Here is a 27,762-nt window from a genome sequence, read left to right as displayed (position 1 = left end):
TGGACCCTGACCTGCATGGGCCCAGGTCCCAGCCTTGGTCATACTCTCCTCTTTATAAGCATCTTATCCCACCTCCTAGAGTTCCTTCTGCTCCACCTGAGCCTCACTTCACTGCATCCTCAGTTCCCACCCCATTGTCCTGACTTAGAGACCCTCACCTGGGTGGAAGGATGACAAAGGTCACTGTCTTTCCCTCTGGCAGCTTCTTTGAAAACCAAGATGAGCCACACTCCAGCTGAGAAGTCCTTGATGGACATGGTCGTCCTGTTCCACAAATACACCAAACCTGATGACAAGATTGACAAGCCAGGCCTGCTGAAGATGCTGAAGGAGAATTTCCCCAACTTCCTCAAGGCCTGTGTGAGTTGTGGTGGCTTCTCAAGTTTGCTTGGGCCCTGGGATGGAGGAGGACACTTTGCTGTGGGACCTTGGACAAGTCACTGCCATTCCCTCATCCTCAATATTCTCATCTTCAAAAAAGCCTAAGCAGACTTTATATCTTAGCTTGTTATCAGGATGTAAGAGATGATCTGTGTGGCAAAGTATAAAGACCTGTGGAGATCAAGGGTAGTTCTTAGGTGGTCCCTCAGGAGAATAAAGGATGGGTCCCCTCCCACTTGTCACACTCCATCCAGGAGACTGAAGCCCATATGCTCAGGCCCTGCCTCTAAAAGCCTGTTAGATCCTCTGAGATCCAAGGGAAGGTGATAGAAATTCCATTGCTGATAAAATTTAACACCTTTCTTTAGAATGAAAAAGCTCATTTGTAGACCTGATTCAATCCGACAATTAGAATGTACTGAACTGGTTACAAAAAGAGAGGTTACTAGGTGGCCCAGAAGTAGGTGAGCAAAAGAAGGCACTGAGCATGGAAGATTCAGGAAGCCAAATAGAAGGTAGGAGAGGAGGGTTAGGAATGGAGAGGACAAGGGGTGGGGTCCATTTTGAGTTTCTGGGTAGAACTTAGGCAGGTCGGGTCCTTGAAGTGGGTGGAGGGAGCGCATCTGGGTCTAGAGACCCCCCACCCCACCGGCTCCTTGATCAGTGGGGCTCCGGGCAGAGCCTGCTCGCCAGGTCTCTCATTCATGCCAACAACTGGGCCAAGGAATGTCCCTCAGTGAAGTGCAGGGTAATGCAAATGTCCCCACCACCCCCGGCCCCTCCATTGCCCTACCCTGGCTGCTCCTGTGGGGCCCCAGGGGCTTCTCTCCCCCTCTGCCTCTTCCTGTTCCACCCACAACACTTTTAAGACTGAATTTGTCTTGTTCTGTGTCTTTCCCACAGGAAGAGAAGGGCAAAAATTACTTGTCCTCTATCTTTGAGGACTCGGACAAGAATGCAGATAAGAAGATCCAGTTCTCTGAGTTTCTGTCCGTGATGGGCGGCATTGCCAACGACTACCACGAGCAGAGCCACGGAGCGCCACCCTGCTCCGGGGGAAGGCAGTGAGCCCATCCAGCCCAAGGCCACCTGAAACCCCAAGAAAAATAAAGTGTCTCCTTCACCAATATGGCCTGTTTCCTGCTTTTCTTTGGCTTCTTATGGTGTCAAAACTGCCCCTTCTTGGTGAATGTAATTGTGGATGCTCCATGGGGGGGATTTAGCCAGGAATGTGCCAAGAGGGTGCCCTCCCTCTGGCCTCCAGCATGACTGACCACCTCTCTCAGCGGGACCTCTGTCGTCCTCTAGCCCTGCTCCTTAGTGCAGCCAATATGCCAGGTCCCAGGGGTGGGCATATGAAGCATTCTGCTGGGCCCAGCCATGCTTTTCCTTCTCAAGCCTGGATCCGCATCTGGGGATCAAGGATCTGCAGGGAGCAGGAGCCGAGGTGTTCACACAGGGCCTCATGCCTACCTGCTCCTGCCCAGCATGACCCCGAGAGCATGGGGGAGATGGCAACACTGAAATAGGCATTCCTTGGGGGGCACTGGGGACATGTGGCACTTGTCACTGTGAATGGGACACTCAGCAGTGCCCAGAGGACTGGATCCCACGTCCTATGTCTTGGGCTCCTGAGCTGTTTCCTGTCCTTGTGCATCTGTGTGTGTTTAGCCTATGTGGGTGTCCCTGTGGAGATGAGAGAGCCACCCTGTCTTCTGAGCTGATGCTCACAATAGTTTGCTAAATGCCAGGAGCTGGGTGTCTGCGGAAGCCCATGTGGTGATGGGTGTTCCAGGTATGAGGAGCTCAAGTTAGTCCTGGAGACCAGACAACCTCTGGGTTCCCAGTGAGAAGACAGCCCTTATCGGAGCAGGGAGGAGAGGGCTCTAAGGGATGAGTGGAGAGCTCATGCTGAGTGTCATAAGTGACAGTCCACTCCATTAGCCATGGAAAGAGGTATGTCATTACCCACAGGACCTTTGAGACCAGACAAGGTGGTAGGGGCCGAGCATTTAGAAAGAAGCAAGGCACAGGGGCTGCCTGAGCAAGCGCCGGCTCTCCCTGCAGATAGGGGCCTCTCCATGATGCCAGGAGGCTGGTCAGCACTCGCCTGTATATCCAAGGCCACCTCTAGACTTGTCCCTGCTGCTTCAGTAGAGCCCCTCCTTGAGAATCCCATCATCCGGCTGTGCCACTCCCTACCTCTAACCCAGCATTCTTTAGGGAGAAATTAGGCAACTGTCTCCAAAATCTCCTTCTGTCCCACCTGTAGGAAACTCGGCGGGTGAGTTATTTGTCCATGTGATGACTCCTCCCTCCACTCCCCAATACTCAGGTATATTTTTCCTGGCACTTGGCATAACTGTGCGGACACTTGGAGGCAGGTGTCTGGACAGAGAGGAGGTTAGAAAGAGGTGACTGTGGCTGGAGGGACACCTATTAGTGATCTATTGCTGCGTGGTGTTACCTCACAGTAGTGACAACCAAGAAACACTCCCGCACAGGTTCTTGGACGAGGAACCCAGCCTGGCCCAGCTGAGTCCTGCCAGCGACGCTCAGGAGGCTGGGGCTGCGGTCTCAGCTGAGGCGCGCCCTGCTTCGCTCAGGATCCGGGCTCACTCGGGGTCTCGCCAGGAGTCAGCTCGGCCTGAAGGCCTGACTTCCTCTGTTTCTCTCCCTCGGTGCTAGGCCACGTGGGTCTCTCCAGATAGCAACGCATAACACAGGCCGAGTCCCCGGAGTGAGGGAGCTGAGAGAGACAAGGCAGAGAGGGCGCAGGTCAGAGAGAGCAGGGGGCAGGCACTGACTTTTCATGGCCAAGTCTTGGAAGTGTCCTTGGATTACTTTGCTGTCTTCTATGGAGTCACTAATGGAGTCCACGCGTAAGGGAGGGGCACACATCCACACTACACGAGGATGTGTCCACCAGGAGGGGGATCATGGGGGGCCACTGGGGGAGAAGAGGAAGGTTCTGAGAGGCCCATGCTTCGCCCAGTGGTCAGAATGCGGACGGAGCCAGGGATGACCCAGCTCTGTGTGCTCGCAGTTGGGGTCCTAGCTGCACCCAGGCTTTCTCAGGGGCTCTGGAAGAGGCTGCGCCAGTGTAACCATGTAGAGACGTGGAGATGGCACAGGGGAGAGGGCGAGCATTTGGCAGCCTAGACGGGCATTTGGCCAGTCCTTGTCTGAGGAGAGGCCAGGTCAGAGAACATGGAGGGCACCCCTGCCCACAGCCACGCAGGGTGGAGGGGGCTGGGGACCCCTTTATGCAGAGCTCATGCTTATGCAGTTTTGAATCTCGCTCTAAATTGGAGGGAGAGGCAGGGACTGGCCAGGGTATGTGACAGTCAGAGTGCAGAGGTCAGGAGTATTCCAACCTTCCGGGCAAAGGCTCCAACCTGTCCCATGGGGTTGGCTTGGGAATTAGAAATCCTGACAGATTGCAAGCTCTTGCCGATTCCTGCTTATGTGGGGCGATTTCTTCTCAGATCCAGTAGATGAGCATCGGCATGTGTGCCTGCTCTCACACACACTCTCACACACACACTCACACACACACACACACACGATGTAATGACTAAGGGAGGGATACTAAGAGGAGGAGACACAGAGGAGGTGACGACAGAAAGCGAACACAGGTTGGAGGCACGGCCTCCACGTGACAGCACTCCTCCAGCTTTACAGCTATTGCCCCACATGTGCCTGAGCATCCCTGAGAAGTCCCTGCGCAATAATCCACTGCGCGGGCAGGAGAGACGGGCCCTGACGGGCACAGTGGCTCAGCCAGGATCTAGAAGAGGAAAGACTGAGGAGCTGAGTCTGAGCCCAGGTCTGTCTCCTCAAATCTGGGGCCCTGGCTGCACCCAGGCCTTCTAGGGGGCTGTGGAGAGGGGCGTGTTGGTGTCACTGTGTACAGTATGGCATTCCATGGAGAAGGGGGTGAGCAGTTGGTGGCCCACAGGACTGTCTGTGTAACTGTTATCAGAGGAGGGGGCTCAGGGAAGGGGATCCCAGGAAGTGAGGTCACTTCCCTAAAGAACTTGGAACCCCCGTAACCAGGCAACCACGTTCTTGAAACAGCCCAACAGCCAACTCACTTGGCAAGAGACATTTGACAGTTTAAGATGTTCTCTTGCTGTGTCCCCCCTTACCGGGGCTCTTGCTTCCGGAAACCCCTCAGTGAGCGTTTTTCCAAACTCTGGAGACGTTGGTTCAACCCTCACCCCCAACGTCTCTGGTCATTCTCCAGGAGACACCCTCAGGAAACCCAAGGCAGCCTCGATCAGGCCGCCTCAGGCCAGGCCACCTCTGTGAGCCATCCCTGGGCAGCCCCCATCCCCTCCTCTTCATGTGGGGGGAAGAGGGACCTGAAGGGAGGACCCTGGGCAGGAACACGTTGCTGGGTGGGAAATATCCCAGTGATCTCGTCCTGATCACAGCCCAGGACAGGGCAGGCTGGGTGGACAGGGCTTCCCGAGGGGCCTTTAATTTGTGTCAGTGAGAATCCTAGGCCCTCCGGCTGTCACGTCTTTTCCCTCCTGGGTGGAGGCCTGAGTAAATGTGGGGTGGGTGTGTTTGGAGTGGAAAGAATCGCAGGGTCTGAGAAGCAGCAGACAGGGCTCTGGGGTTTTCCGCCTGGCGACTGGGCACTGTCTTTACAGAGCTCCACACAGAACAAACAGGAGCTGACTGATGGGGTCCTCGACTCCACCCCCCTGCAGGGGGGACAGGTGTCCCACACTGCCAAAAGAGTGCAGTTCAGGCTGAAGGTGAGTGCGGGTGCCCAGGTGACCCGCCCTCCAGGACCACAGGGAGTCAAAGGGGCCCGGGTTCCAGAAGCCACCCTGCTACTCCCTCGAGCTCCTTCCAGAGTCCTGTTCCCAAAGGAATTGGGTTTCTATCTTCTCCCCAACCCGCCCTCACTGTGCAGCCCCTTCCTGGCCAGGTGCAGTCACTGTCCACATACTTGTAGTAATATCGCAAAGGAGACTTTTGTACCATTTCACCTCATGTTCAGTCAAGAGTATTTTTGTATTTTTCTACAGATCTTCCTGTTTTAATGCCCATCCCCAAGTGCCCATGTTGGCCTGACAATTCTTGCCCGCCTTCTCCCAGTCTTACACATCACTATGATTAGTAGGGATGCTTTCTCCAAAAAGACACGGGGCTCCTGGTACCATGCCTGTTGCTCTGCCATTTTCTGCCCTGGAGGACCACATCCCCGGAGGCCCCCCTGGGTCAGGAGCTGGGGTCTCCCAGGGCTGTACATCCTGCCCTGAGGGGGACCGGTTACCATGGCAGTCCAGCCCTTCACTCCTGTCGGACCTGGATGTGATCCCCTCCTGTTGTCATTTCAGTGGTGCTGTCCTGAAATCTCATATGTCCTAATGTCCTGACCCCTCCTACCCCAGAAAAAGCCTCTGTGTTCTCATCTTAACATGGGATGTTTTGTCAGAAACCACAGGGATGACACTGTTAATACAGGGAGGTGCTGGCCATCCCCAGCTGACAAAATATGACCTAAGACACTAATGTGTTTGATTGCTCTGCACTTTTATTCTACTTTTTAAAAACTATGTTTTTATTAATTTTTAGAGAGAGAGGAAGAAAGAGAGAGAGAGAAACATTAATGAGAGACATACATCTATTGGCTGCCTCCTGCATGCCCCCTACTGGGGATCAAACACAAAACCTTGGCATGTGCCCTGACCAGGAATTGAAACTTCTCAGTGCCTGGGACGAAGCTCAACCAACTGAGCCACACCGGCCAGGGCTCCAATTCTACTTTTTGTGCCAAGAACATTTTCTCTCCTGCGAGCACTGGTGTCCCCCTTCTTTCCACCAGTCACTGAGGGCTTGGGGCTTTGGTCTGAGATGCAGCTGCTAACCCCTCTGGTGGTCCATGATGCTGCCTTTGACTGCATGTCCCTCCTCTGTCCCACCACAGGGACAAAAAACACCAACTGGGAACACAAACAAGATCTGCATGGTGCAGACCACCCAGGCACACCGGCTGCACAAGCTGGTTGATCGCCTGGTGCCCGCCTTCCTGGGCAGGGACCCCGCCTTCGTCCCCACCTTTCTCTGGACCTACAGAACTTTTGCCACCACCCAAGAGGTGTTGGACCGACTGTTTACCAGGTGAGCGCCCTGCCCCTCCGCAGCCCAGTGGTCATTCGGCCACCTGCTGGCTGTGTCTTCAGAAGGTCACTGCACCTCCCTGAGTTTGTGTGCTCCTCTGAACAGTGGGCAAACCCAGGACCAGCCTCATAGGATTATTGTAGAAACCCGGTGGGGCCCTCTCTGGAAAGTGCTCTCTGGGTGCCTGGACAGTGGAGGGGTCTGCGGGAGGGGCTGTGGTTGTGCTAATTGGTCATTTCTCTTCCTTATGACAAAGCCTCTGCCTCACCCATCATTTTCCTCGGGGTCTGGGGCTGAGCTGTTTTCTCATTTGGGAAGGAGATTGGAGGTTTCATTAGGGGTCTCGTCCCGGGTGAAGCCAGAGCAGAAATCCCAGGGGTGAGCAGCAGGCTGACTGAGATATCTGTGATGGGGCTGGCCTGGGCTCGTTCATTCAGCAAATGCATCGCAGCCCCACCAGGTATAGGCATGGTCTAGCACTGGCTGTACTCCAGGGCACAGAGCAGGCCCCAGCCCTGCTTTCCAGGGCTTCCTTCTAGTCGGGAATGCGACAGTCACACTAGGCTGCACAGGCAGGTGGTGTCCACGGGACAGCCGATATGACGTCCTCCTGGTCTCCTCTAGGTATGGCTGCATCTTCCCGTATGCTGAAGAGGACGGTGGGCCTGAGGACCAGCTGAAAAAGCGAGTGGGCTGTGGACGAGGACTGTGGGGGGGGACTGAGAATTGGAGGTGCTGGCAGAACCCCGCATCCCACACATCACACATTTCTGCAAGAGGGCCGAGGCCTGAGGACTTTGCCTAGAAAAAAGGGAAGGGGTCAGAGAGCTTTGGATGTGGATTTGGGTGGCGCGGGAGGGCGCCAGGAGGCTGGTGGACGGTCAGCCCCCCCCCCCGCCCTGCCTCCGCTCCCCCAGGCTGCTCGCTAACTCCTAACTCGACAGAACCCCCACAGTGGGTGTGGGCTGGGGCTCCCCGCCCTGCCGGAGCTGAGTGTCAGTGGGAGGAGCAGCGGCACACAGGGCACCTGGTGAATTCATGCACAAAGGTGCAGGAGCTAAAGTGTGAGGTGCCAGGGCGTCCCTCGGGGCCAGGACTGGAGACAGGGTCCATTTGTTTGTTCATCAGTCAGATACTCATTTGGCACCTACTGTGTGCCAAGGAGTGCAATGAACAGAGCAGATACCACCCTTCCCTGCCCTCATGGAGTTGACATTCCGGTGGGAAGGGGGCAGGGACACTGTCAGGCTTTTCTGAAGAAGGGGACAGGTGGTCATCTCATTGATCAAGAGCTCTCAGTTACGGAGGCTTCGGCCAGCCCCTCCTTGGTGGCAGGAGTATCTCTGCCAGGACTGCCAGCTGAAGGTGGGCAAGGAGTAGGACTGGCTTCTGGGTGGGCAGGAGCAGGAGGCACAGGACCCCAGGCTCCCACGGGAGTACCCTGGAGCTTAGTGTGGAAGGCAAGGCCGGGCCTCAGACTCTGCTGCCTACATGTCTCTCTCCAGGGCCATCTCCTCCATCCTGGACATGTGGCTGGAACTGTATCCTGAAGATTTTTTCCAGCCCCCAGAATTTCCCTGCCTGACGATGCTGTTGGCCTACCTAGAGTTCAACTTTCCAGGCTCGGACCTGAAGCATCAGGCCCAGCTTCTCCTTCGAGAGTTGGAGCACCTTGAGCCCACAGAGGCAGAGATGGAGGGTGAGGATTCGGGTGAGTGATGTGGGTGTGTGGGGAGGAGGTGGGGCTCGGCCATACAGAGAAGAGCTTTTAGAAGCTGGGGGTAGGCCAAGAGTAAAGAGTGGGCTCAGATCACTATCCCCATGGCCTGCAATCTGGGAAGATTTCCTGGAGGTGGTTTTTTGAACTGCGACTTCATTGATGGATATGAGAGATTTTCTGTCTTTAGAAGGTACATAAAATACAGTCATGGTGATAATATGTTCTGTTCTTGGATCTACAGAACCAGCTCCAGAGCAAGATCAAGAAAGACCTCAAGAGGCAACACCAACTCTAGTGGCCTCTCCAGAGCCAGAGCAGGCTCCAGGCTCAGCTTTCATTGAACTTCAAGAGGCAGAAGAACCACCTGCAGCATGTGAGCAACTCACCCCAGCTCCTGCGAGGCCTGTGGTCCCAGGTCCTGAGCCTCAGAGTGTGTCAGCTGCCACGGCAGAGGGGGCTCACTGCTTTTAATTGCAGTTTTTACGTATTTGTGTTTATTTTACATATTAAATTTTTACTGTAGCTTTTGTAATATTCAATTAAAATGTATTTTAAATAAAATCTAATAAAATGTTAATAAAAATAAAATTTAATTTAATAATATATAATTTAAGTCTATGATCTTTCAAAATGTACATTCCAGGGGCATTAAGTACATTCACAGTTTTTCACAATCACATCACATCACATCACATCACATCACATCACATCACATCACATCACAACTACTCTCTAGTTCCAGAACCTCTTTCCGTGGTTGTGGGAGGTGTTGGCAGCTTTAGTTAGCGAGGGGTCAGGGGTTGGGGGGTTGGGGGCCGGCAGTGCACAGCTGTGGCTCAGGCAGGGGGGCTGGTGTAAGTTCATTTCTATCCTTCTCCTCAGCACATAGTGCACATGGCAAAATTTGGAAGAAATGTCAGTATTAAAAAGGGTTGATCTCTAATTGTATGAACCTAAAGTAATTTAAATGGCTACTAGTAATAGATTAAAGAACAAATTTTGATATATGCAAATGACACTGTGCACTCATTAAAAAGCAGGCTAACATTGATTTAGTGTGTGCGCAGATGTCCACAGCATAGTATTAATGAAAAGTCCAGTTACAACACAGTCATGGAAGGAGGTCATCACTGTGTATTGGGACAGTGTGTGTGGGGTTGTTTTTGTCCCAGATCAAGAAAAAGGCAGGGTAAAGGGGGGTGCAATATGAACCCCCTCCCCCAACAAGCTCTGCATCAAAAATGGATTTTTTTTTGAGTGACAGGTTATTATCTAGCAATTGTCCAAGGTCATATTGGCACACCAAATTCCTTAATTAGGTGGTTTCAAGGTTTTTATTTGGCTATAGATATTGTTGTGGTAAACACCTACTTATTGCTTTTTAACCATATTTATTGCTGTTTAATTACTTTCTTGGGATAAATTCCCAGGGGAATGACTCTAAGGTATTCAATAAATTCTCTATGACTAGCTTGGCATTGACAAATTGTTTTACCTTTTAGAAACTTGAACCTTTTTAAAATTTTAGTGTATTGGTGAACCACTTATTCGCTGAGGAAATCATTATGTTGAGTAGATAAAGGCTCACCCTGTAAACTGGAAAAAGTTTGGCTTCAGTGTTTACCTATTTCTCTCAAACTTTCAGGGATGCAGAAGCTTAATTTCTGGTTCAATAACCTGTCCTTTGGTGCCCCCTTCTGGGAGATTTACTCACCCGCCTGTGTGGCCCCTCCAAATTTCTTAATTAGGTGGTTTCTAGGTTTTTATTTTTATTTGGCTATAGATATTGCTGTGGTAAACACCTACTTACTGCTTTTAAACCAGGTTTATTGCTGTTTAATTACTTCCTTGGGATAAATTCCCAGGGGGGATTTAAGGCAAAGGCAGAAGGGCTGGCTGACAGGACAGCTTAGATGGGGGAAGGCAGTTCACCTGCCACCCAGAGGCCCAGGTGGTGCCTGTGTGGAGCCAAGCCCACACGTCTGGCTTCTTTTAGAGTGGGGTCGTTTCCACATTGCAGGCGATTATTTCCCTATAATACAGCAGCTCCTACCACTTGTCTCTCACCTCCCACCTATCACCTAAACCATTTAAAAATCCTGTGCAGCTGTAGCTTGGCACACAAGGCTCTTCGCACTTGTCTCCATCTTTCCCTCCAGCTCTGTTTCTCCTAACTGCTCCTCGTGAACCCTGTGGACACTGTCCCCTAGCAAGCCACCCACTCTCATACCACTAAGCCTTTGACCATGCTGTTCCCGTCTACAGTGCTGGTCCTTCATGCTTCTCTTTGCAACAAAATCTTTTCTTCAAGTCCCACCTAAAACATTGCCTCCTAAGGAAGCTTTCTCAACTCTCCAGGCAGAAGGTGTTCCTTCCTGGTTGCCCAGGGTACCCTGTTCGTGTCACTAAGTTAGTGTTCACAGTGTGTGACTGTCCCTTCCACTTGTTCCCGCCCTGTGAGGTGGCCGAATGTCTTACTCATATTGCCTGGAGAGTCCTGGCACACAGAAATATTTGTCAGATGAATGAATGTGCTTCATGACTGTGGAGTTTGGGGGTTCACTAGTTGAGTGAGGACATTCAAGGAAGATGTATTGAAGTTGTGTGTCTGACTCACCCAAGCCCTGGAGCTGGGAAGATGAGCTGGGAGGCAGGGAGATGGATACCCTTGTGATCGTGTGTGGGTCTGAGATGCTTCAGATCAGGCTCTGAGGGAAGGTGGGTCCCCGAAACTGGTCGAGTTAATTTTAGGAAGCAAGTGCCACGTGATGTCACCTCAGGAATGCAATTAAGGCTCAGCTGTGCTGCTGAAGAACCCGTGAGGAGTCAAACACTGCCTGCCATAATTGGAGGCACAGAGGATGGGCAGGGAGGGGCCCTAGGACAAGGTAGGCAGGAAGGGGCAGAAGATGCCAGGAGGAAGGGCCCCTGCTGGGGGCTGGCCCAGAGGAGGTGCTGCTCTCTCCCCAGATTCTGCACTGTCCTCAGCTGCTCCGCCTCCACATCTCTAGAGTCGGCCCTGTCCCTCTGCCGTCAGAGGGGCCCAGCTGCCATGACGGACACGCCAGTAGAGGAATCCCTCTTCCAAATCATCCACAGCTACCACCAGTACGCAGCCCGGGAGGGGGACGTGGAGACCCTGTCCCTGGAGGAGCTGAAGGCCCTGCTCATGGACAATGTGCCCCGCTTCATGGACAGCCTGGTGCGTGGGGCCTGGGTCAGATGGGGATGGAGTAGAGGATTGGCTGTAGGGTTTGAAGAGAGGATTTGGGGACAGGGAGCCATCTCCCAGGAGCATTTGAACTTAGGGGAGGGAGTGCTGAGGGCAGGATCAGCGGCCAGAGGGAGGCCATTGGCTGGCTTTGTCTCCTGAAACTCCCTGCCTGGCCCCGCTGCAGCCCAAGCATCGCTAATCCCTGAAACTCCATCCTAATCCCAAACTGTCTGTTGCTCTGCTTGTTTTGCTTCCCGCAAGAACAGGTCCTAAGCCTTCCCTCTGCCCACAGGCCTTTTGGTCACTGCCCCTGCCCCAACCTTAATTCGAATCCAGCCCCTTCTCCTGGGGCACAAGCCTTCTCCTACTCCCACCCCCATGCTTGGGGAAGACAGTTGGGCTAAAGGGAAGCCAGGAGGGAGTAGGCATGGGCAAGTAAGAAATGGAGCTTCTCCTCCCCTCTTGTCCCCAGGCTGTCTCAGACCAGCCTGGGGGCCCAGCCCTGAATCTAGGCTGCTCAGACACCCTGCTCAGGCCTGCAAATCTTCTCTGCCATCAGGCCCAGCCATGCGATTACCAGTCTCCCTGGGGACTGCAAGGCCAACCTGAGTGTCTGCCCTCCGTGCCATGCCCCGGGGGTCTCTGGACAGTCATCTCCAGGGGACTACAGTTACCCTGACTCAAGGCTGCTGCATGCCAGGAAAAGCACCCCTAGGGGCCCTGCATGTCTCCCCCCTTGCCGACCTTTGGGGAACATCAGAGGAGAGGGTGTTAATGTCAGAAACATTCAAACCTGTGAAGAATTTTTGTGAGTTTATTTGAGCCAAACTGTGGACAATTGCTGGGAAGCAAAATTTCAATGGATTGAAATAATGCTCCAGAGAATGGCAGTTTTGCACCCTGCTTTATAGATTACAATCAAAGGAGAAGACACAAGTGGGTTATGTGAAATTCACTGGTGATAAATTAGGGAGGCTGGAGAAAGCAAAGTGTGTGTGTTGGGGAGGAACCTCTGGGATTAGATAAAAAGTAAAAAGATAGAACATACTTCTTTTACATAGGTGGGTACAGGAACAGTTAACAAGATAACAACGAGAGGATTCCTGGTCTCTGCCCTGGTGCATTGAGGGCCAGGAAAAAGGGGAAATTACTTTGTTTTGCAAAGGCTTGTGTTAATCAGGTATGTTATCTTAGGTGCAAAAGACAACTGACAGGCTTAGTTAGGGTGAAAATTAACCTTTGTTATGGAAAAATACTGCCTCCGGATGTGGCTACCAACCATAAACTACTTACGTTTAAAAAATTTTAATTTCAGACCACCCTTTGCGGTTATTTTAGGTCTCTGAGCTTGCAAGGCCACCACGCAGGCCTGCCCTGAGCTTTTCAGGTTTAGTATGTGGCTCCTTTTCATCCACAAGAATCTTGTCCTGAGTTTATTGGAGGGCAGCCACGAGGGTCACAGAGGGGGACTGGCATTAGTCCCCTGTTTCTAGGGAAACCTTTTCCCTTCCATATTACTGGGCTGTGTAAGGACTGCCAGGCCCTGCCACTCACCTGGGTATGGGGCCCACAGGGGCAGACACCTGGGCACAGGGCAGGCAGATGGCAGCATGGGCCAGGTAGGCTGAGTGAGGGAAGCCTGGGAGAGCCTTCTCAAGAAAGAGGCCTTCACATTCTCAGGTCAGACTGCTTTGTGGAGACAGATTATATGTAGCTGGTGGTGGGTGGTGGGGAGACAGAGGGTGCCAATCTGCCCCCAGGGATGGGAGCTGCCTTCTAGGCCCACAGCTGCTTACAGATGCAACAACTTCCCTCCCCTGGGGCTTTCTGAGGGCTGCACACTGGATTCCCCACCCCCAGCCCAATCCTGCTGAAACCTGCTTCACTGCCCCTGCCCCAGGCTGCCATCTCATCTTCACCCATCCTGTCTCCTGGATGCACTCAGACTCCTGGCTTCCTCCCTGCTGACTCTTCCACCTCAAATGCTCCTTTCCTCTCCTCAGCCCTCAGGGCCACCTGCTCTTGGACATCGGGACAGTTCCAGGGCCCATGGCATTGGCCTGTCCCTCATTCTGCACTTTCCTTAGGACACAGGCCAACTGTCATGAACAGTTCCTGGGCAAATGGCACCTCATGCAGAAATATGACACCACTGGGTGCCAACCCTGTAATGGTGCTAGAGATGCAGACATGAGGGACTGGTGGGTTCTGCCTTGGGCAACTCCCTGGATGAAGCCCCTGGTCTGGGCTGTCCCTGTGGGGGAACTTATAGCTCAGCTGGGAGGACAGACTTAAAAAGTCACCAGCAGAGGGCCAGGCGCTCAGCGCTGCTCACCCACTGTGGCCAGCCAGCAAGCAGTGCCGTCTCCATCATGTGCCCCATGTGGCCCAGGTGCCTGGCAACCCTCTGCCTCTTTTGCCTGATCCTGCTGCACACGGTGTCCTGGCCACTGAGTGGGTGAGGAGCTGTTTCCTGCGAGCCCCTGGCAGGCAGGGCCACGCTGTTTCCCTGCCCGTCTCTTCCCCAGCGGGAGGCTGGCTGACCCTCTGCCCCCTCCTCAGGGCCGGAAGGAGCCATACTTCATTGCCGAGCTCTTCCGGGCAGCAGACAAGGACAAGGACAGCCAGATCTGCTTCGACGAGTTCCTGTACATCCTGGGCCGGCTGCTGAGGGACTACCACCTGCAGTACCACCGGCAGCTGTGTGCCCACTACTGCGCCCAGCGGAGCCTCTACTAGGGGGGTACAGGCCCACTGGGCCTGCCCGAGGAGCCATGTGACCAGCCACGGGTGGCTGTGTGTGCCCGATGTGTGTGCACACACATGTGCACGCCTGCAGGAAGGACGCCTGGGAGGGAAGATAATAAAGCAACTTCACAGCAGCTTCTGGTGTCTCTCTGTTCATGTTAGAGCATCAGCAATGGGTCTGGGGGTGGGAGGTTTGGATCCCCCCAATAGGGGATCATCTATTTTGGGTGAGAGACAGAGCCCCTGCCTCCAGGAGCACCTGAGAGGAGAGACAGCCCCTGCTCTCAGCCTTCTGCGAGAGAGGAGCCCTCTCTCTTGGGGAGCTGACCCTCGGACATGTGATGTTTCATCACTCATTCACTACACCTACATGATGGGACAGGACGGGAGGGCAGAGGCACACTGGACACGAGCCCTGGTTTCGAAGGTCTCTTGTCTCTGGAGAGCCCCAAGGAATCAGTGCACAAAGGCAGAGCGCCTGGGAAGGGGCCAGGACAGGGTGGGAAGATGCTGCTGGTAACTGGCTGGGGAGGCGGGTGTCAGGGCCAGGCTGGGAGGGTTGACTGTGAGGTGGGTCTTGGGCAGGCCGAGTCAGAGTCGGGGGCAAGGGCACAGCCAACAATCCGGCCTGTTATGGGGAAGAGCCTGAGTGGAACTTGGGTGACTGTCAATTAGGGGAGTCTTCCTGGAGGTTAGACGGGTTGGGTCTGGTTTTACTAATAAAAAATGATGATAGATGTGGGTGTTACTCCAACTCAGGGCTACTTGTGACTCACCGACCCAAGTCCTCCCTTGGTCCCTGCCGGCCCCCTGAGACCTGCCCCTGCCCTGTCTGTGCTGTCTGCTTTTCTCTCTCTCCCTGAGAGCTCAGGAACCTGAGGCACGGTCTCTCTGGGAGGGTCTCCTCTGCTTTAGGCCCTGCTACGGCTCATCTTGGTGGGATTCTTCTCTGAGGATTGTCCGGGAACCCACATCCTAAACTTACTTACTTACTCTTTACAATGAGTTTTAAAAGAATAATGGAGCCCCAGCTGGTTTGGCTCAGTGGTTCAAGCATAGTCCTATGGACTGAAGGGTTCTATTCTGGTCAAGGGCACACACCTGGGTTGCACGCTTGTGGCCTTCCTGTGGAAGGCAACTAATTGATGTGTCTCTCATCAATGTTTTTCTCTGTCTCTCCCCCCCTTCCACTTTCTCTGAAAAGCAATGGAAAAAATACCCTCGGGTTTGGATTAAAAAAAAACCACTTTAATTAATCAAATGCTTTAATCTAACCAAGCGCTTTAAGCTAACCACGCCCTTTAAGATAATCAAGAGCTATAATCTATCCAAGCACTCTAATGTAACCAAGCACTCTAATTTAATGAAGCCCTTTAATTAATGAAGGGCTGGGCTGGGGAGTCTCGCGCAGCTGCATTCAACTCTGGGCCACTGGGAATCACATCCATTCTGTTGTCCCTGTTTCAGAAAACTAAACTTCACTTTCAGCATTTTCATGCAGAGGCAAAAGAGCCGTCGCGGGAGCCCACTGGCCTTTCAAACCCCCCCCCCCCAATCGGGTTCCGGCTCCGGCTCCAGCTCGGGCTCCGGCCCCCCTGGCGTCCCTGGGGCGCTGGCATCTGAGGCGGAAGTGGAGCAACGCCGGGCCACCAACCCGCAGCGTGGCCTCCAGCGCTCACATTTTCCGAGGTTTGGGAGTTTGCAGGGCCGTCTGCCCAGCAACAGGGGTGGCTCCACCTAGCGGTGCCTGGGAGCCTGCTCTGTGCCGCCTTGAGGGCCCGGTTCCCGTGAGTCTCTGTGGCGCAATCGGTTAGCGCGTTCGGCTGTTAACCGAAAGGTTGGTGGTTCGAGCCCACCCAGGGACGCCTTTGTTATTCTTAAAAAGCCAAAACCAAACCAAACCTTTGCAGTTCTTCTTTCTTCCCAAACTCTCTCCATCATCACCGAAAACAGGTCCCGGGAGTCCAAAAATCCTCGTTTGTTTGGAAGAGTATCTCTTGGACACTTTCCTTATGCTTTTCAAATTAAACCGCGCCTGTCATTGCGGGGTTACGAATAACGTGTCTGAGCCCCAGGCGCCCCTCGCCGCCGCTCCCAGGCTGCGGACCCGCCCGCGCGGGCCCTTCCTGCGGGGCCGGGGGTCGGGGCTCCGGCTCTTCACCAACGACAGGCGCCTCGAACGGACCCAGAAACCGTAGGAACCGCTCCGCCCCCGGCCCGCTCTGTGGCGCTCTTTCCGCGCAGGCGCCTTCGTCTCAGCGCCTCCCGGTGTCCCCCGGCCGCAGGGACCTCCCCCGGGGCTCCTGCTGTGGGCGCTGCTTCTGTTGGTAAACTGCTGACTTGATCCAGCCTTGCTTAGCTGGGTGAATCTACTCAAGTTCCTGTGCTCTGCCTTTCCAGTAAGTTTTGTTTCACTTCCTGCTAAGAATTAACCTAGAGGCAGTGTGGGGGAAGAGAAACTAAGTTGTGGTGGCAAGAAATGCGTACACTCCTCGTAAGAGTCAGCCTTACCCATGTGGATTGGATACAACCCTAAAAAACAAAGTCGTTGTGCAGACATTTTCAAGGATTAAGACCACTATGTGCTGCTTATGATTTCCAGAAGCATAAGATTTTCATTCAAATAACTTTCTCCCATGACAAAGTATTGCTGAGTCCATCAATCCGCAGCTACCCACCCCTAGTAGTTCTGTGAGCTGAGAGCTTTTCAAAGTTCAGGAAAATTGGTCTGATTCCCACGAACCTTGATCACAGAGTGAAGGTTACCTATTGTCTGGACTGTGCTGGAGGAACTGTAGGCAGGAGCATTAGCTGAATCAGGAGTGGAAGCTTCCAGCTGAACTGGTATTGCATTGTAAAATGCTCTTCAAACTGTCCATTTTACTTACAGCAGCATTTCCTTACCAGCGCTCCATATGCCTCTTGTCATCGGTTATTACAAGAAAATATCGCCACCGTTATTTATCAATTCCTCAGAATATTGAAGGATAAGTTAGGGAGACATGCAACTATCATATGTTAAGATGTCCTATAAAGCCTGTCAACAAAAGGTCTCTGCCACCAACTCAATGCCAACAGGACTTCCCAACTTAGGGTGCAGTAAAAGCAGAGACTTTATTCAGGTAAATAGTTTGCAAACCCAGGAGGCAGTAGCCTCTGGTGGAAACTTAGTACCTCCCCTTAGACAACAAGGAGGCTCAGTTATATAAAGTGCCCACCCTAGTCCCAGATTGCTCCATTTTTATGCAAATAATGGATCCAAATTTCCATAATTTGATTGGTTCAAACAACACTGTCCTGATTAGTCAGAATCAGGTGTCCTGAGTGGTTCTTATGGAGCTACTCTGATTGGTCACTAACGGTGCAAATAAGGATATAGATGTGCAGCTCTGATTGGACTGGGAAGGTCTCAGCCCCTTGTTTAAATTATGATTTCAGGGACTCTTTGATAAAGTTCTGCTCAGACTGCAGAAAGTGCATGAGGCTTGGCAGTCCAGTCTTTGTCTTTTCCCTGAAGAGGACCTCTGCAAACAGTGGGCTGCTAGCCTCTGATTATAAATTTGGGCCCAGTTAACAAGTCCTTTTTGACAGGTATATTCTTTCTCTAGGGTCAACATGCTGTAGTATTAAGACAGTATGGTATTGGCACAAGGATAAGAAAATTGCAAGTGAAACAGCATAGACACTAGGAAGAGAACCACATATATAAGAAAACTTAGTTTATGATAGAATTGACAGTTCATGTTAGGAATGATTTACGCTTTTTAATGGTGCTGGGACAATTGGCTATATGTAAGTTAAAAAAGAAATTGGATACCTGCCTCATACCACATTGATATTATTTACAGATAGATTTAAGACTTTTGATATAATAAAACACCAATAAACCATGAAAGCACAGATACAGTCATCTCCCTATTCATGAGTTCTAGCTAGGATACTAAAGTTAAAAAGATCCTGAGTTTCCTGAGCCAGTGCCTGCACCCTTCTAGTTACCCTCTCTAAGCCCAACTTACCCCAAAGGAGCAGAGCTGTTAGGAGTCACATGTTATCTCCAATGCCACAGGAGCAGTGTGAACTCTGTAACATGCAAGATATTGAAGAGATTCTGCTGAGGGATCTGGAGCCAAGGTTAGAAAAGAGGAAGGAAATTGTCTCTTCTGACCATTTTCATCATGTTTAGTTTTCTGGGAAATGCATCCAGAATTTTTGAAATGCATCCAGAATTTTTGAAGCAGGCTCTCTCTTTTCTCCCCTAGTTAGAAACTCTGGGTTTGAGGCTTATGAAAATCTAAGAATTCAAGGGAGGGGCTAATGTTTTATTGACATTCTATTCTGATTATGTTCTCCCTCTACTAATTATGTTACTTGGGGCTAGAATATGGCAAATCCCCATTTTTAAAATTGGTTCAAAGCCTGGCTAATCCCTCCAAAACTTGATCAATTGAAAACAGATTATTCTGCATCAGCCTCTATGGGATATGTGAGGAGTTACTCATCTCTAAGAGCTCCTCTGATACAAACTAGCCTCTGTTCCTCTGGCAATGCATGCAAGATCAATTTCCCACTTTTGTTTAAAAAACAAAAAGCCATCTTCCTGAAAGACATTGTGAATTTGGGGTGTTTATCTCGGCTAAGCCCAAGGAAATTAAGTATTTAATATAAATGCTGAAGAGAAGAAAAAATAGCTGATATATGTAAGTGGAAATATCTGTAAGAAGGGAGTTTCAGAGTATAGATGGGAAGCTCTATGGCACAAAAGTGAGTTGGTTCCTGACACAGAGTTGTTAAAACATAAAGAAATTTTTTAGGGATTTTGTTAAGAGAGAAAGAAAGTGAAACAGAAACCAGGATGAGTTCAGTGAGAGTAAAAGGGACTTAGGTAGCAATCTCACTGAGAGAATTAAAAATGACAACAAATAATGTTGTAGATTGAATTGATGGCCCCAACATCTCTACACTATCTTGAATCTACGCTATGTGCACAGCCTCCTGAGAGGCGGAAGGTACACACCTTCCCTGACCCTAGGCTTTGGTTCATCCATGTGACTTTCATTGGCCAATAAAATATGGGTGGAAACAGCATTTTGCAGAGTCCAACCTAGACCTTAGGAAGCCTTACACATTATCTTGCACTCCTTGTGCTTCCACAGTTGTCATGAGAAGAACACTGGCTAGCCAGCTACGTGTGAGGCAGAGCTGGCCGAGCCATCCGCCGCCCAGGCTGTCCTGCAGTTTTCATGTGAGAAATAAACGAAGTACCCTGAGCCTATGTGAGGCTGTGCACATAGTGTAGATTCAAAGTGGGGTGAGAAATTGGGGCCATCAATTCAATCTACAGCGTTATTTGTTGTCATTTTTAATTCTCTCAGTGAGATTGCTACCTAAGTCCCTTTTACTCTCACTGAACTCATCCTGGTTTCTGTTTCACTTTCTTTCTCTCTTAACAAAATCCCTAAAAAATTTCTTTATGTTTTAACAACTCTGTGTCAGGAACCAACTCACTTTTGTGCCATAGAGCTTCCCATCTATACTCTGAAACTCCCTTCTTACAGATATTTCCACTTACATATATCAGCTATTTTTTCTTCTCTTCAGCATTTACATTAAATACTTAATTTCCTTGGGCTTAGCCGAGATAAACACCCCAAATTCACAATGTCTTTCAGGAAGATGGCTTTTTGTTTTTTAAACAAAAGTGGGAAATTGATCTTGCATGCATTGCCAGAGGAACAGAGGCTAGTTTGTATCAGAGGAGCTCTTAGAGATGAGTAACTCCTCACATATCCCATAGAGGCTGATGCAGAATAATCTGTTTTCAATTGATCAAGTTTTGGAGGGATTAGCCAGGCTTTGAACCAATTTTAAAAATGGGGATTTGCCATATTCTAGCCCCAAGTAACATAATTAGTAGAGGGAGAACATAATCAGAATAGAATGTCAATAAAACATTAGCCCCTCCCTTGAATTCTTAGATAAGCCCCAAACCCAGAGTTTCTAACTAGGGGAGAAAAGAGAGAGCCTGCTTCAAAAATTCTGGATGCATTTCCCAGAAAACAAACATATGAAAATGGTCAGAAGAGACAATTTCCTTCCTCTTTTCTAATCTTGGCTCCAGATCCCTCAGCAGAATCTCTTCAATGTCTTGCACGTTACAGAGTTCACTGCTCCTGTGGCGCTGGAGATAACATGTGGCTCTTAACAGCTCTGCTCCTTTGGGGTAAGTTGGGCTTAGAGGGGGTAACTAGAAGGGTGCAGGCACTGGCTCAGGAAACTCAGGATCTTTTTAACTTTAGTATCCTAGCTAGAACTCATGAATAGGGAGATGACTGTATCTGTGCTTTCGTGGTTTATTGGTGTTTATTATATCAAAAGATGGGAAGAGTGACTCTGAGGTAACATTAAGCCTGGAAGCATCATGTCAAAATAAAGCCCCATCAGTAACCCCTGTAGGCTGTTCAGTACCAATGGGAAAGGAGGTAAAGAAAAACTAGAGACCTAGGCTGGGCCCTTAGAGTCTATTCTTAGATAAGCCTCAAACCCAGAGTTTCTAATTAGGGGAGAAAAGAGAGAGCCTGCTTCAAAAATTCTGGATGCATTTCCCAGAAAACAAACATATGAAAATGGTCAGAAGAGACAATTTCCTTCCTCTTTCCTAATCTTGGCTCCAGATCCCTCAGCAGAATCTCTGTCTCCCTAATTCTGTCTCCCTAATTCTTTCTTACTTGTCGTTTTCCACCGATGAACTGATGACGTCTCTATTGTTGGTCTCTTGCAGTTCCAGCTGATGGGCAAATATGTGAGTAATGTCTAACTCAACTTCTCTTCCTCTGGCACATCCCTGTTCCCAAAAGATAGGTTTCATTTTCCTAAAGAAGAGAGTATGGGGGAGAAGATAGAAAGGAGAAAGATTTATAAGTTATATGAAGTCCTCTTATATGTAGAGTATGATTTTGATAAAATCCTGGTTTTTAAGGTCTCTCTCTAAGATTTTCTAAATGAGCTCTGACCTCTGGACTAAATGCCTAGATAGCAGGAAAGGGCCAGAATTGCAAACATATAGAAGTAATTCTGGGTTTTCTAATATCCCTCAAACTAGTCACTTTTACAAGAAAGCTGAAGTTAGCAGGCAATGGAGGCTTCCAAGTGAGAAGTTTGAACCTTGATTTCCGATACAGATGCTAATTAAGGCTTGAGATGAACCCTCAGAGATATGGCAAATCGGCTTTAATCTAGTGGCACCAGTTTAAAACCCTGCTTCATTGTTTACCAACAGTGAGAACTAAATTGGTCATTTAATTCTCGAGAACCCGAAATCTGCAACACCCAGATTTAATAACATGAACAGAGCTCTCTGCAGTCGGGTGTGGACATTCTTAATAGGTAGCTCTTGCAGGTTCTCACTTGCCTGTTTTTCAATCTAATCTAAAATGTACAGTGTTTTCCTTGTGCTATCCACAAAACTTCACCAGTTGTTCAGAGCCTTTCCTTTTACTCCACTTGTTTTTGTTTTCCCCCAAGCAAACCTTGCAAAGTCAGTGATCACCTTGCAGCCTCCATGGGTCAGTGTGTTCACAATGGAAAGTGTAACCTTATGGTGTGAGGGACCCCACCTGCCTTGGGACAACTCTACACAGTGGTTTCTCAATGGCACAGCCATTCAGACCTCGACAGCGAGCTACAACATCACTGCTGCCAGTGCCAATGACATTGGCGAATACAAGTGTCAAAGAGGCCTCTCAATTCCAAGTGACCCAGTACAGCTGGAAGTCCACAGTGGTAAGTATGGCATGGAGCAGGAGGGCTGGAAATCACAAAGTCTTCCTTTGTGTTTTCTCCTTTCTGGATGTCAGATGTGTGTGTGTGTGTGATAGTGTTGATTTATCTGAGTATGAGTCTCAGCTCTATATGCCAAGCAGGTGTGATAAAGTCAAAATAATCAAAAGATCACATTAGAGTCCTTAAACTGTGCCCCCAAAGCACCCCTACTGGGACAGGTGTGCGTAGGGTATCTAGAGTAAAACTCAGACCCTAAGCTTTTGTCATTATTCAAAATTATCTAGTTTTCTTAAAAAAAAGTTATACCTGCCCATAGTAGATAATACTAATTTGGAAAAATGTGCAATGATGAACAGTAAAGTCTCCCTCCCAGCCCAAACTCCTAGTCTCTCAGTCAGCTTCCACAGAAACAAAACTTAATAACATAGCCCGGCCGGGTGTGCCTCAGCGGTTGAGCATCGACCTAGGACCCAGGAGATCGAGGTTCGATTCCCGGTCAGGACACATGCCTGGCTTGCGGGCTCGATCCCCAGCAGGGGGCGTGCAGGAGGCAGCCGATCAATGACTCTCATCATTGATGTTTCTCTCTCTCTCTCCCTTTCCCTTCCTCTCTCTGAAGTCAATAAGGAGATATTAAACAAACAAATAAACAAACAAACAAAAAAACCCAAACTTAATAAGTTTAAAATTACTTACTTTAAAGGATACTAGTATTATAGAGGATACTCTATTTACTATCCTACACCTTACTTTTATCACTTAAAATGCTGTGAAGGTCTGTTTATATTAATAGAGATCCACCTCATCTTTTCAAATGTTGCCATACTGCTGTGCTAGAATTGATTTAACCATTCCTCCCTAAGCTTTTAGTGTGTTTCTATTATTTGCTTTTACAAGCAATGCTGCAGTAGACGTCTTTATACATATCATCTGGGGAACATTTCATAGTGTATCTGTAAGATAATATCCTGGACATGGAATTACTGCTAGACTTTAAGCATTTTATTTTATTTTTTTACTGTAAGCATTTGAAACTTTGATGAATAGAAGCAGATAAAACCCTACCATCCACTTACACTTGTAAGGTTTCTACTTGTCAAGAGATGGATACTGCAATACTCTCTAGGAACAAATGTTTCATTATTCAGGACAAATCACTCAGATGGGTTATTTAGTTATTCAAAAGCATTAAGTTAAAACTTTTGTGTAATTGATAATGAAAAAGTGAATCCATGCTGAAGGCAGAATTAGATTTATGTGGACTAGACTGCCTTTGGAGGAAATATGTTTTAGCTAAGGATTTCCAAGAGAAAACAACTGGTTCATGGACCTGAGTCATAATCATGTAGTTTAAAATGAGTGTCCCCATCCTACTCCAAAGTGATAAACATGGGGAAAAAGGTTTTTGAGTAGAAAATTAATGTGTGCTAAAAGCTGTATCCCTCAGTTTTTGATATGTAATACTCTTGTTATCTTTTAAGGCTAAATATTTTAAATTTCATTTATAAGTTTCTTTCTCTCTTTCTTTTACTCATGACTTATTTAGAAGTGTTTTCAGAGGGTGGTTTTTTGTTATTTATTTCTACTTTTATGGCATTTTGGTCAGAATTTGTGTTAAATATGATATCAGTTCCCTGGTATTTGTTAAAAATTGCTTTGTAGTCTGGTATGTGCTCAGTTTGTATAACTGTGGCATGTGTGTTTGGGAAGTATGTGAATTTTCTCTAAGGTCCATGAAATTAAGTCTATTCATTGTCAGAATTCAGTTCCTTTTGGTTGGAAAAACTGCTGGAAGAGTCTCTCAGTCCAGACAGCTGAGAGAGAGTCCTATATAATGTAACATCATCATGGGAGTGACATCCCATAATCTTTGTCATATTCTGGTGCTAGAAGCAAGTTATAGTTTCCAACCCACACTCAAAGGGATTGTACAAGGGTGTGATTTATTGAGGTCATCTTAGAATACTGCCTACCATGTATGATAAACTGTTTTTTTCCAACCAATGTCTAAGATCTGGAAAGGGAAGATAAGAAGGGCGGTGTACAGGGCTGCTGGTAGAGATTACTCTTCTTCCCAGCAAAGCTAAACTATATTTCAGGAATGGGAGATAGGCCTCAGATTCAGCAGAGCTCTAGGTTAGAATGTTCAAGAAGAAAAAGCAAGCTTTGGCTTCTTTGTACCTCTGCCACTGTATGCATACATTTTGGGTTCACATTTTCTAGATTTGCTACTACTCCAGGTCTCTAGCAGAGTCGTCACTGAAGGGAAGCCTCTGGCCTTGAGATGCCATGGATGGAAGAATAAGCTGGTGCGCAATGTGGCTTTCTACCACAATAACAAGGGCATTAAGTTTTCTTATTGGGATTCTGAATTCACCATTCTGAAGACCAACCTGAATCACAGTGGCATCTATCACTGCTCAGGCCAGGGAAAACGTCTCTTCGAGTCAGCAAGAGTATCTATCACTGTAAAAGGTATTGTATCTGAATAGTCCCAGAGCTATAGTTTAAGGACCAGTGAAACCATCATAAATCATTGCTTTAATTTGCAAATGAAGAAACTGAACTCCAGGGAAGTAAACTGCCTTACTGGAGGCCACTAGATAACCAGTGGCTGGGTGGGGTCCAGAATTGAGGTCTTCCGGGTCCCAGTCCTTGACTCTTTCCAGCATACCACAGCACCCCTTTAATAATCTCAGGAGCTAATGTCAAGGCCAGGGCATAGTGAGGATCCATTTCATCAACTTAATTTTAGTTGCAAGGAATAGAGACTCAGTCAAGGTAGAGAGAGAGTTATTGGAAAATAAGCCATGGAATCTCATGAAAACTCCATAAAAACAGACGCCAGGAAGACATTAGGACTTGCTTATACTTTCCATCTATATCTCGGAAAATGTGGCCTCTCTGGATCCACGTCTTTTTGAACCTCTGCTAACTAAGCAGCTTCCTCTGTTCCAGTTGCATGTGGCTTTTATTGTGACTCTTTAATGGCCTCTGATCTCAGTACTCATAACCACCAGCACTTTTTTTCTGCCTGAAAAAGTTAATTCCTATGGGAAAGAAATTATTGTCTCAGATTATCTTTTGGGGCAGAAACACAAGTAATGAGACACTGAACTGGCTAGTGTGTGGGTGTGTCCACTCCTGGTTCCCCATACCAAAGGGAAGCATGGGCTGTGTAAAGTACTCTCCCAGTAGGGTGTGAGCAAGCTGGTAACTGTATCTGTGAGGAAACCCCAAGAATGCCTCTCTGCTGGAAGTGGGAAAAATTACGTTTTATGGATGCACTCTCTAGGGACAGGTTCCCAGAGGAGGAGGGGGTATATCTTCTGCAAAAAGAACCTTGACTCTGAATCAGGTAACTGTCAATGTTTTCTTTAGAGCTATTTCCAGTTCCAGTGCTGAGAGCATCCCCTTCATCCCCCCTCCTAGAGGGGAACCCGGTCACCCTGAGCTGTGAAACAAGGGTGCTCCCACACAGCCCTCCTGTGCAGCTCTACTTCTCCTTCTACGTGGCAAATAAGACCCTGCTGAGCCGGAACACGTCCTCTGACTACCAGATACTGACTGCTAAAAGAGAAGATTCCGGGCCCTACTGGTGTGAGGCCGCCACAGAAGATGGAAACATCACCAGGCACAGCCCTGAGTTGGAGCTTCAAGTGCTTGGTGAGTGAGAATGATTGGAGCTGACTGGTACAAAAGATGCTCCCTTGTCTCCTGTGGGACTGAGGTCTGTCCCAGGGGATTTCATGGCCTGGAAAGGAAAAAACCGATAAACAGGCCTTTTCACCCTTGATTCAAAACTTTACTATTCTCCTTATAAACATCATTAAATTTTCTCTTTTCTTTTTCATTTATTTTCCTTTCCTCTATTTCCTTCCTTTTGTCCTTCCTTCTTTTTTCTCCTGTATTTTCTATTCTCTCTCTCCCTCCCTTTTCTCTTTCTTCCTCTCTCTCCCCCTTCTCTCACCAACAATCTAATCAACAATATTGTCATAGGTATTGGGATATAAAGACACTAGGCTGCAGTTCTTACTTCAAGGGGCTCACATGGTGGATTGAGGAGATGGGGACTTTGTGGACTGCACATAAATACCTGCCCAAATGTCTATATCTGGCTGAGGTGAAGGGTTTGTGAGCTCCAGAACACAAACTCTGTGGGGGAAAAAAGTTTATCTTCAATCCAAATTTATTTCAAGCATTACATAGAAATAGCGGTTGTCTCTGAAATTAGGGAGTAAGTCCGCTGACAGGGCTCTGGCAGTCAAGGTCTTATGAAGAGCCTTCCCCTTGTCTGTACCCCTTGTAGCCCAGCTGGAGCCTCCTCCAGCTCCTTTCTGTCCCCTGACATTACTGGTGTCTTCACAGGGGACAGGCATAGCAGGTCTCAGGCAACCTTCTCTTACAAACATAACTCAGATCTCTCTGGTTTCTGAATAGCATTTCTTCTCTTTGTCATTTTCTTTTACAGGCCCCCAGTCATCAACTTCTGTCTGGCTTCATGTTCTGTTCCATCTGGCAACGGGAATAATATTTTTGGTGAACACTGTTTTTTGTGTGATAATACATAAGAAACTGCAAAGAAATAAAAAGTGGATTTTAGAAATTCCTTTGGACTCTGGTCATGGGAAGAAGGTAACTTCTTCAAGAAAATAGACATTTAGAAGAACCGAAATGGCAGGAACAAGAACAGCTGCAAGAAAGGGCACTCCAGAAGCCCCAGGAGGGGGGCAGCAGCTGCAGCTCAGTGGGTGCCCATAAATCAAGACAGTCCCTACCGCTTCCTCTCTGTGTGACCAACGGGGCAGGAAGCTCCAAAAGTTGAAAGACAGTAGAACTGTGAGTCCCATGGCATCAGACTAACTTTTAACTAAAGCAAATAAATGAGCTGACTTCAATGGAGATAAACTTGGAAACTTTATAATCAGGGATGATGTGAGACCTCCTCTAAAGCCACCCTTAAAGACTAGAAGTTGCCCGGCCGGGCGTGGCTCAGCAGTTGAGCATCGACCTAGGATCCAGGCGATCGGGGTTCGATTCCCGGTCAGGGCACGTGCCCAGGCTGTGGGCTCGATGATGTTTCTACTTCCCTCTCTCCCTCTCTTTCCTCTCTCTGAAATCAATAAAGATATATTTAAAAAAGACCAAAAAAAGACTAGAAGTCTAACTTAATTAACCTATTAGGTATTTTGAGCGATATTTCTGGGGACAGGTGAAAAGGTAAGTGTGTGCATATGTACAAGAGATAGAATGAGAGAACAGAGGGAGGATATGTGGGAGACAGTCAGGAATAGTATTGACCGAAATGAAGGAAACATGCTTACAAATCCTTCCGAGAGACTGAAAATGCGAGCTCGCATCTGTGGTCCTCAGGATGGCTGCCTCACAGCTTTTCCCCTTTAGCACACATACCCCGGCAGGGAATGCGCCCGTGTATCTTACAGAGACAAGGGGGTAACTCACGGTGAGAAATGGGGGTGTTGTTTTTGCCTTTCCATTTGAGGCTTTCTCATAACCTGAGTGCAGAGATGACCAGGGCTCTTCCTTGCCTGTCCTTGTTCCCTGCCCTATGGGAAAGCAGAGGTGCCTGCCGCTTTTCCTAATAAGTTAAATCCAGATCTCCAAGCTTGGGACCCGAAGGAGAAGCTTCAGGTGGGGAGGGGCAGTGACAGAGATGTGAGCTCTCGTTTTCAGTCTGTCAGAAGTATTTGTAAGCCCCGGTTCTTATCTCCAGATTTACTCGACAGGTCTGATTTTCTGGATGAGTACTAACTAGCTT

The 27,762-nt window shown here is 48.9% G+C and overlaps 3 protein-coding genes, 1 long non-coding RNA gene and 1 other non-coding gene across 5 annotated transcripts; 4 read left to right on the top strand and 1 right to left on the bottom strand.

Moving 5' to 3' along the window:
- Positions 1 to 219: 219 nt before the first annotated feature.
- On the top strand, positions 220 to 1,449 carry LOC107543919 (protein S100-A7-like). The gene is made up of 2 exons (XM_016221659.2): positions 220 to 360; positions 1,285 to 1,449. Exons 1-2 carry the CDS (start codon positions 220 to 222, stop codon positions 1,447 to 1,449), a joined length of 306 nt encoding a protein of 101 aa, XP_016077145.1.
- LOC148090886 (uncharacterized) lies at positions 388 to 16,237 on the bottom strand. The gene is made up of 3 exons (XR_015716100.1): positions 16,107 to 16,237; positions 2,849 to 3,130; positions 388 to 552 (listed from the first exon to the last, which is right to left on the bottom strand). It is a non-coding gene; the product is annotated as an uncharacterized LOC148090886 (long non-coding RNA).
- Positions 11,295 to 14,262, top strand: LOC107545387 (protein S100-A15A). The gene is made up of 2 exons (XM_087827979.1): positions 11,295 to 11,444; positions 14,019 to 14,262. The coding sequence occupies exons 1-2, from the start codon at positions 11,295 to 11,297 to the stop codon at positions 14,193 to 14,195; spliced, it is 327 nt and encodes a 108-aa protein (XP_087684105.1). The 3' UTR covers positions 14,196 to 14,262.
- TRNAN-GUU (transfer RNA asparagine (anticodon GUU)) lies at positions 15,996 to 16,069 on the top strand. The gene has a single exon. It is a non-coding gene; the product is annotated as a tRNA-Asn (tRNA).
- Positions 16,238 to 20,309: 4,072 nt separating the features above from the next.
- FCGR1A (Fc gamma receptor Ia) lies at positions 20,310 to 26,704 on the top strand. The gene is made up of 6 exons (XM_016223479.2): positions 20,310 to 20,424; positions 20,983 to 21,003; positions 21,726 to 21,983; positions 24,207 to 24,458; positions 25,365 to 25,649; positions 26,455 to 26,704. The coding sequence occupies exons 1-6, from the start codon at positions 20,394 to 20,396 to the stop codon at positions 26,637 to 26,639; spliced, it is 1,032 nt and encodes a 343-aa protein (XP_016078965.2). The 5' UTR covers positions 20,310 to 20,393; the 3' UTR covers positions 26,640 to 26,704.
- The last annotated feature ends 1,058 nt before the right edge of the window (positions 26,705 to 27,762 follow it).

The sequence above is a fragment of the Miniopterus natalensis genome, chromosome 19 (genome assembly GCF_054644295.1).
Source record: "Miniopterus natalensis isolate mMinNat1 chromosome 19, mMinNat1.hap1, whole genome shotgun sequence".
Lineage (NCBI taxonomy): Eukaryota > Metazoa > Chordata > Mammalia > Chiroptera > Miniopteridae > Miniopterus > Miniopterus natalensis.
Note: the sequence above shows the minus strand (reverse complement) of the source record. Positions and strands in the feature narration are given on the sequence as shown.

Bases quoted from the DNA above. Each gene is read 5' to 3' on its own strand.
- FCGR1A (XM_016223479.2), top strand. From the start codon at position 20,394: ATGTGGCTCTTAACAGCTCTGCTCCTTTGGG. The intron at 20,425-20,982 runs GTAAGTTGGGCT...GGTCTCTTGCAG, and splicing joins AACAGCTCTGCTCCTTTGGG to TTCCAGCTGATGGGCAAATA. The intron at 24,459-25,364 runs GTATTGTATCTG...TGTTTTCTTTAG, and splicing joins AGTATCTATCACTGTAAAAG to AGCTATTTCCAGTTCCAGTG.
- LOC107543919 (XM_016221659.2), top strand. From the start codon at position 220: ATGAGCCACACTCCAGCTGAGAAGTCCTTGATGGACATGGTCGTCCTG. The intron at 361-1,284 runs GTGAGTTGTGGT...TCTTTCCCACAG, and splicing joins CCAACTTCCTCAAGGCCTGT to GAAGAGAAGGGCAAAAATTA.
- LOC107545387 (XM_087827979.1), top strand. From the start codon at position 11,295: ATGACGGACACGCCAGTAGAGGAATCCCTCTTCCAAATCATCCACAGC. The intron at 11,445-14,018 runs GTGCGTGGGGCC...CCCCCTCCTCAG, and splicing joins CCCGCTTCATGGACAGCCTG to GGCCGGAAGGAGCCATACTT.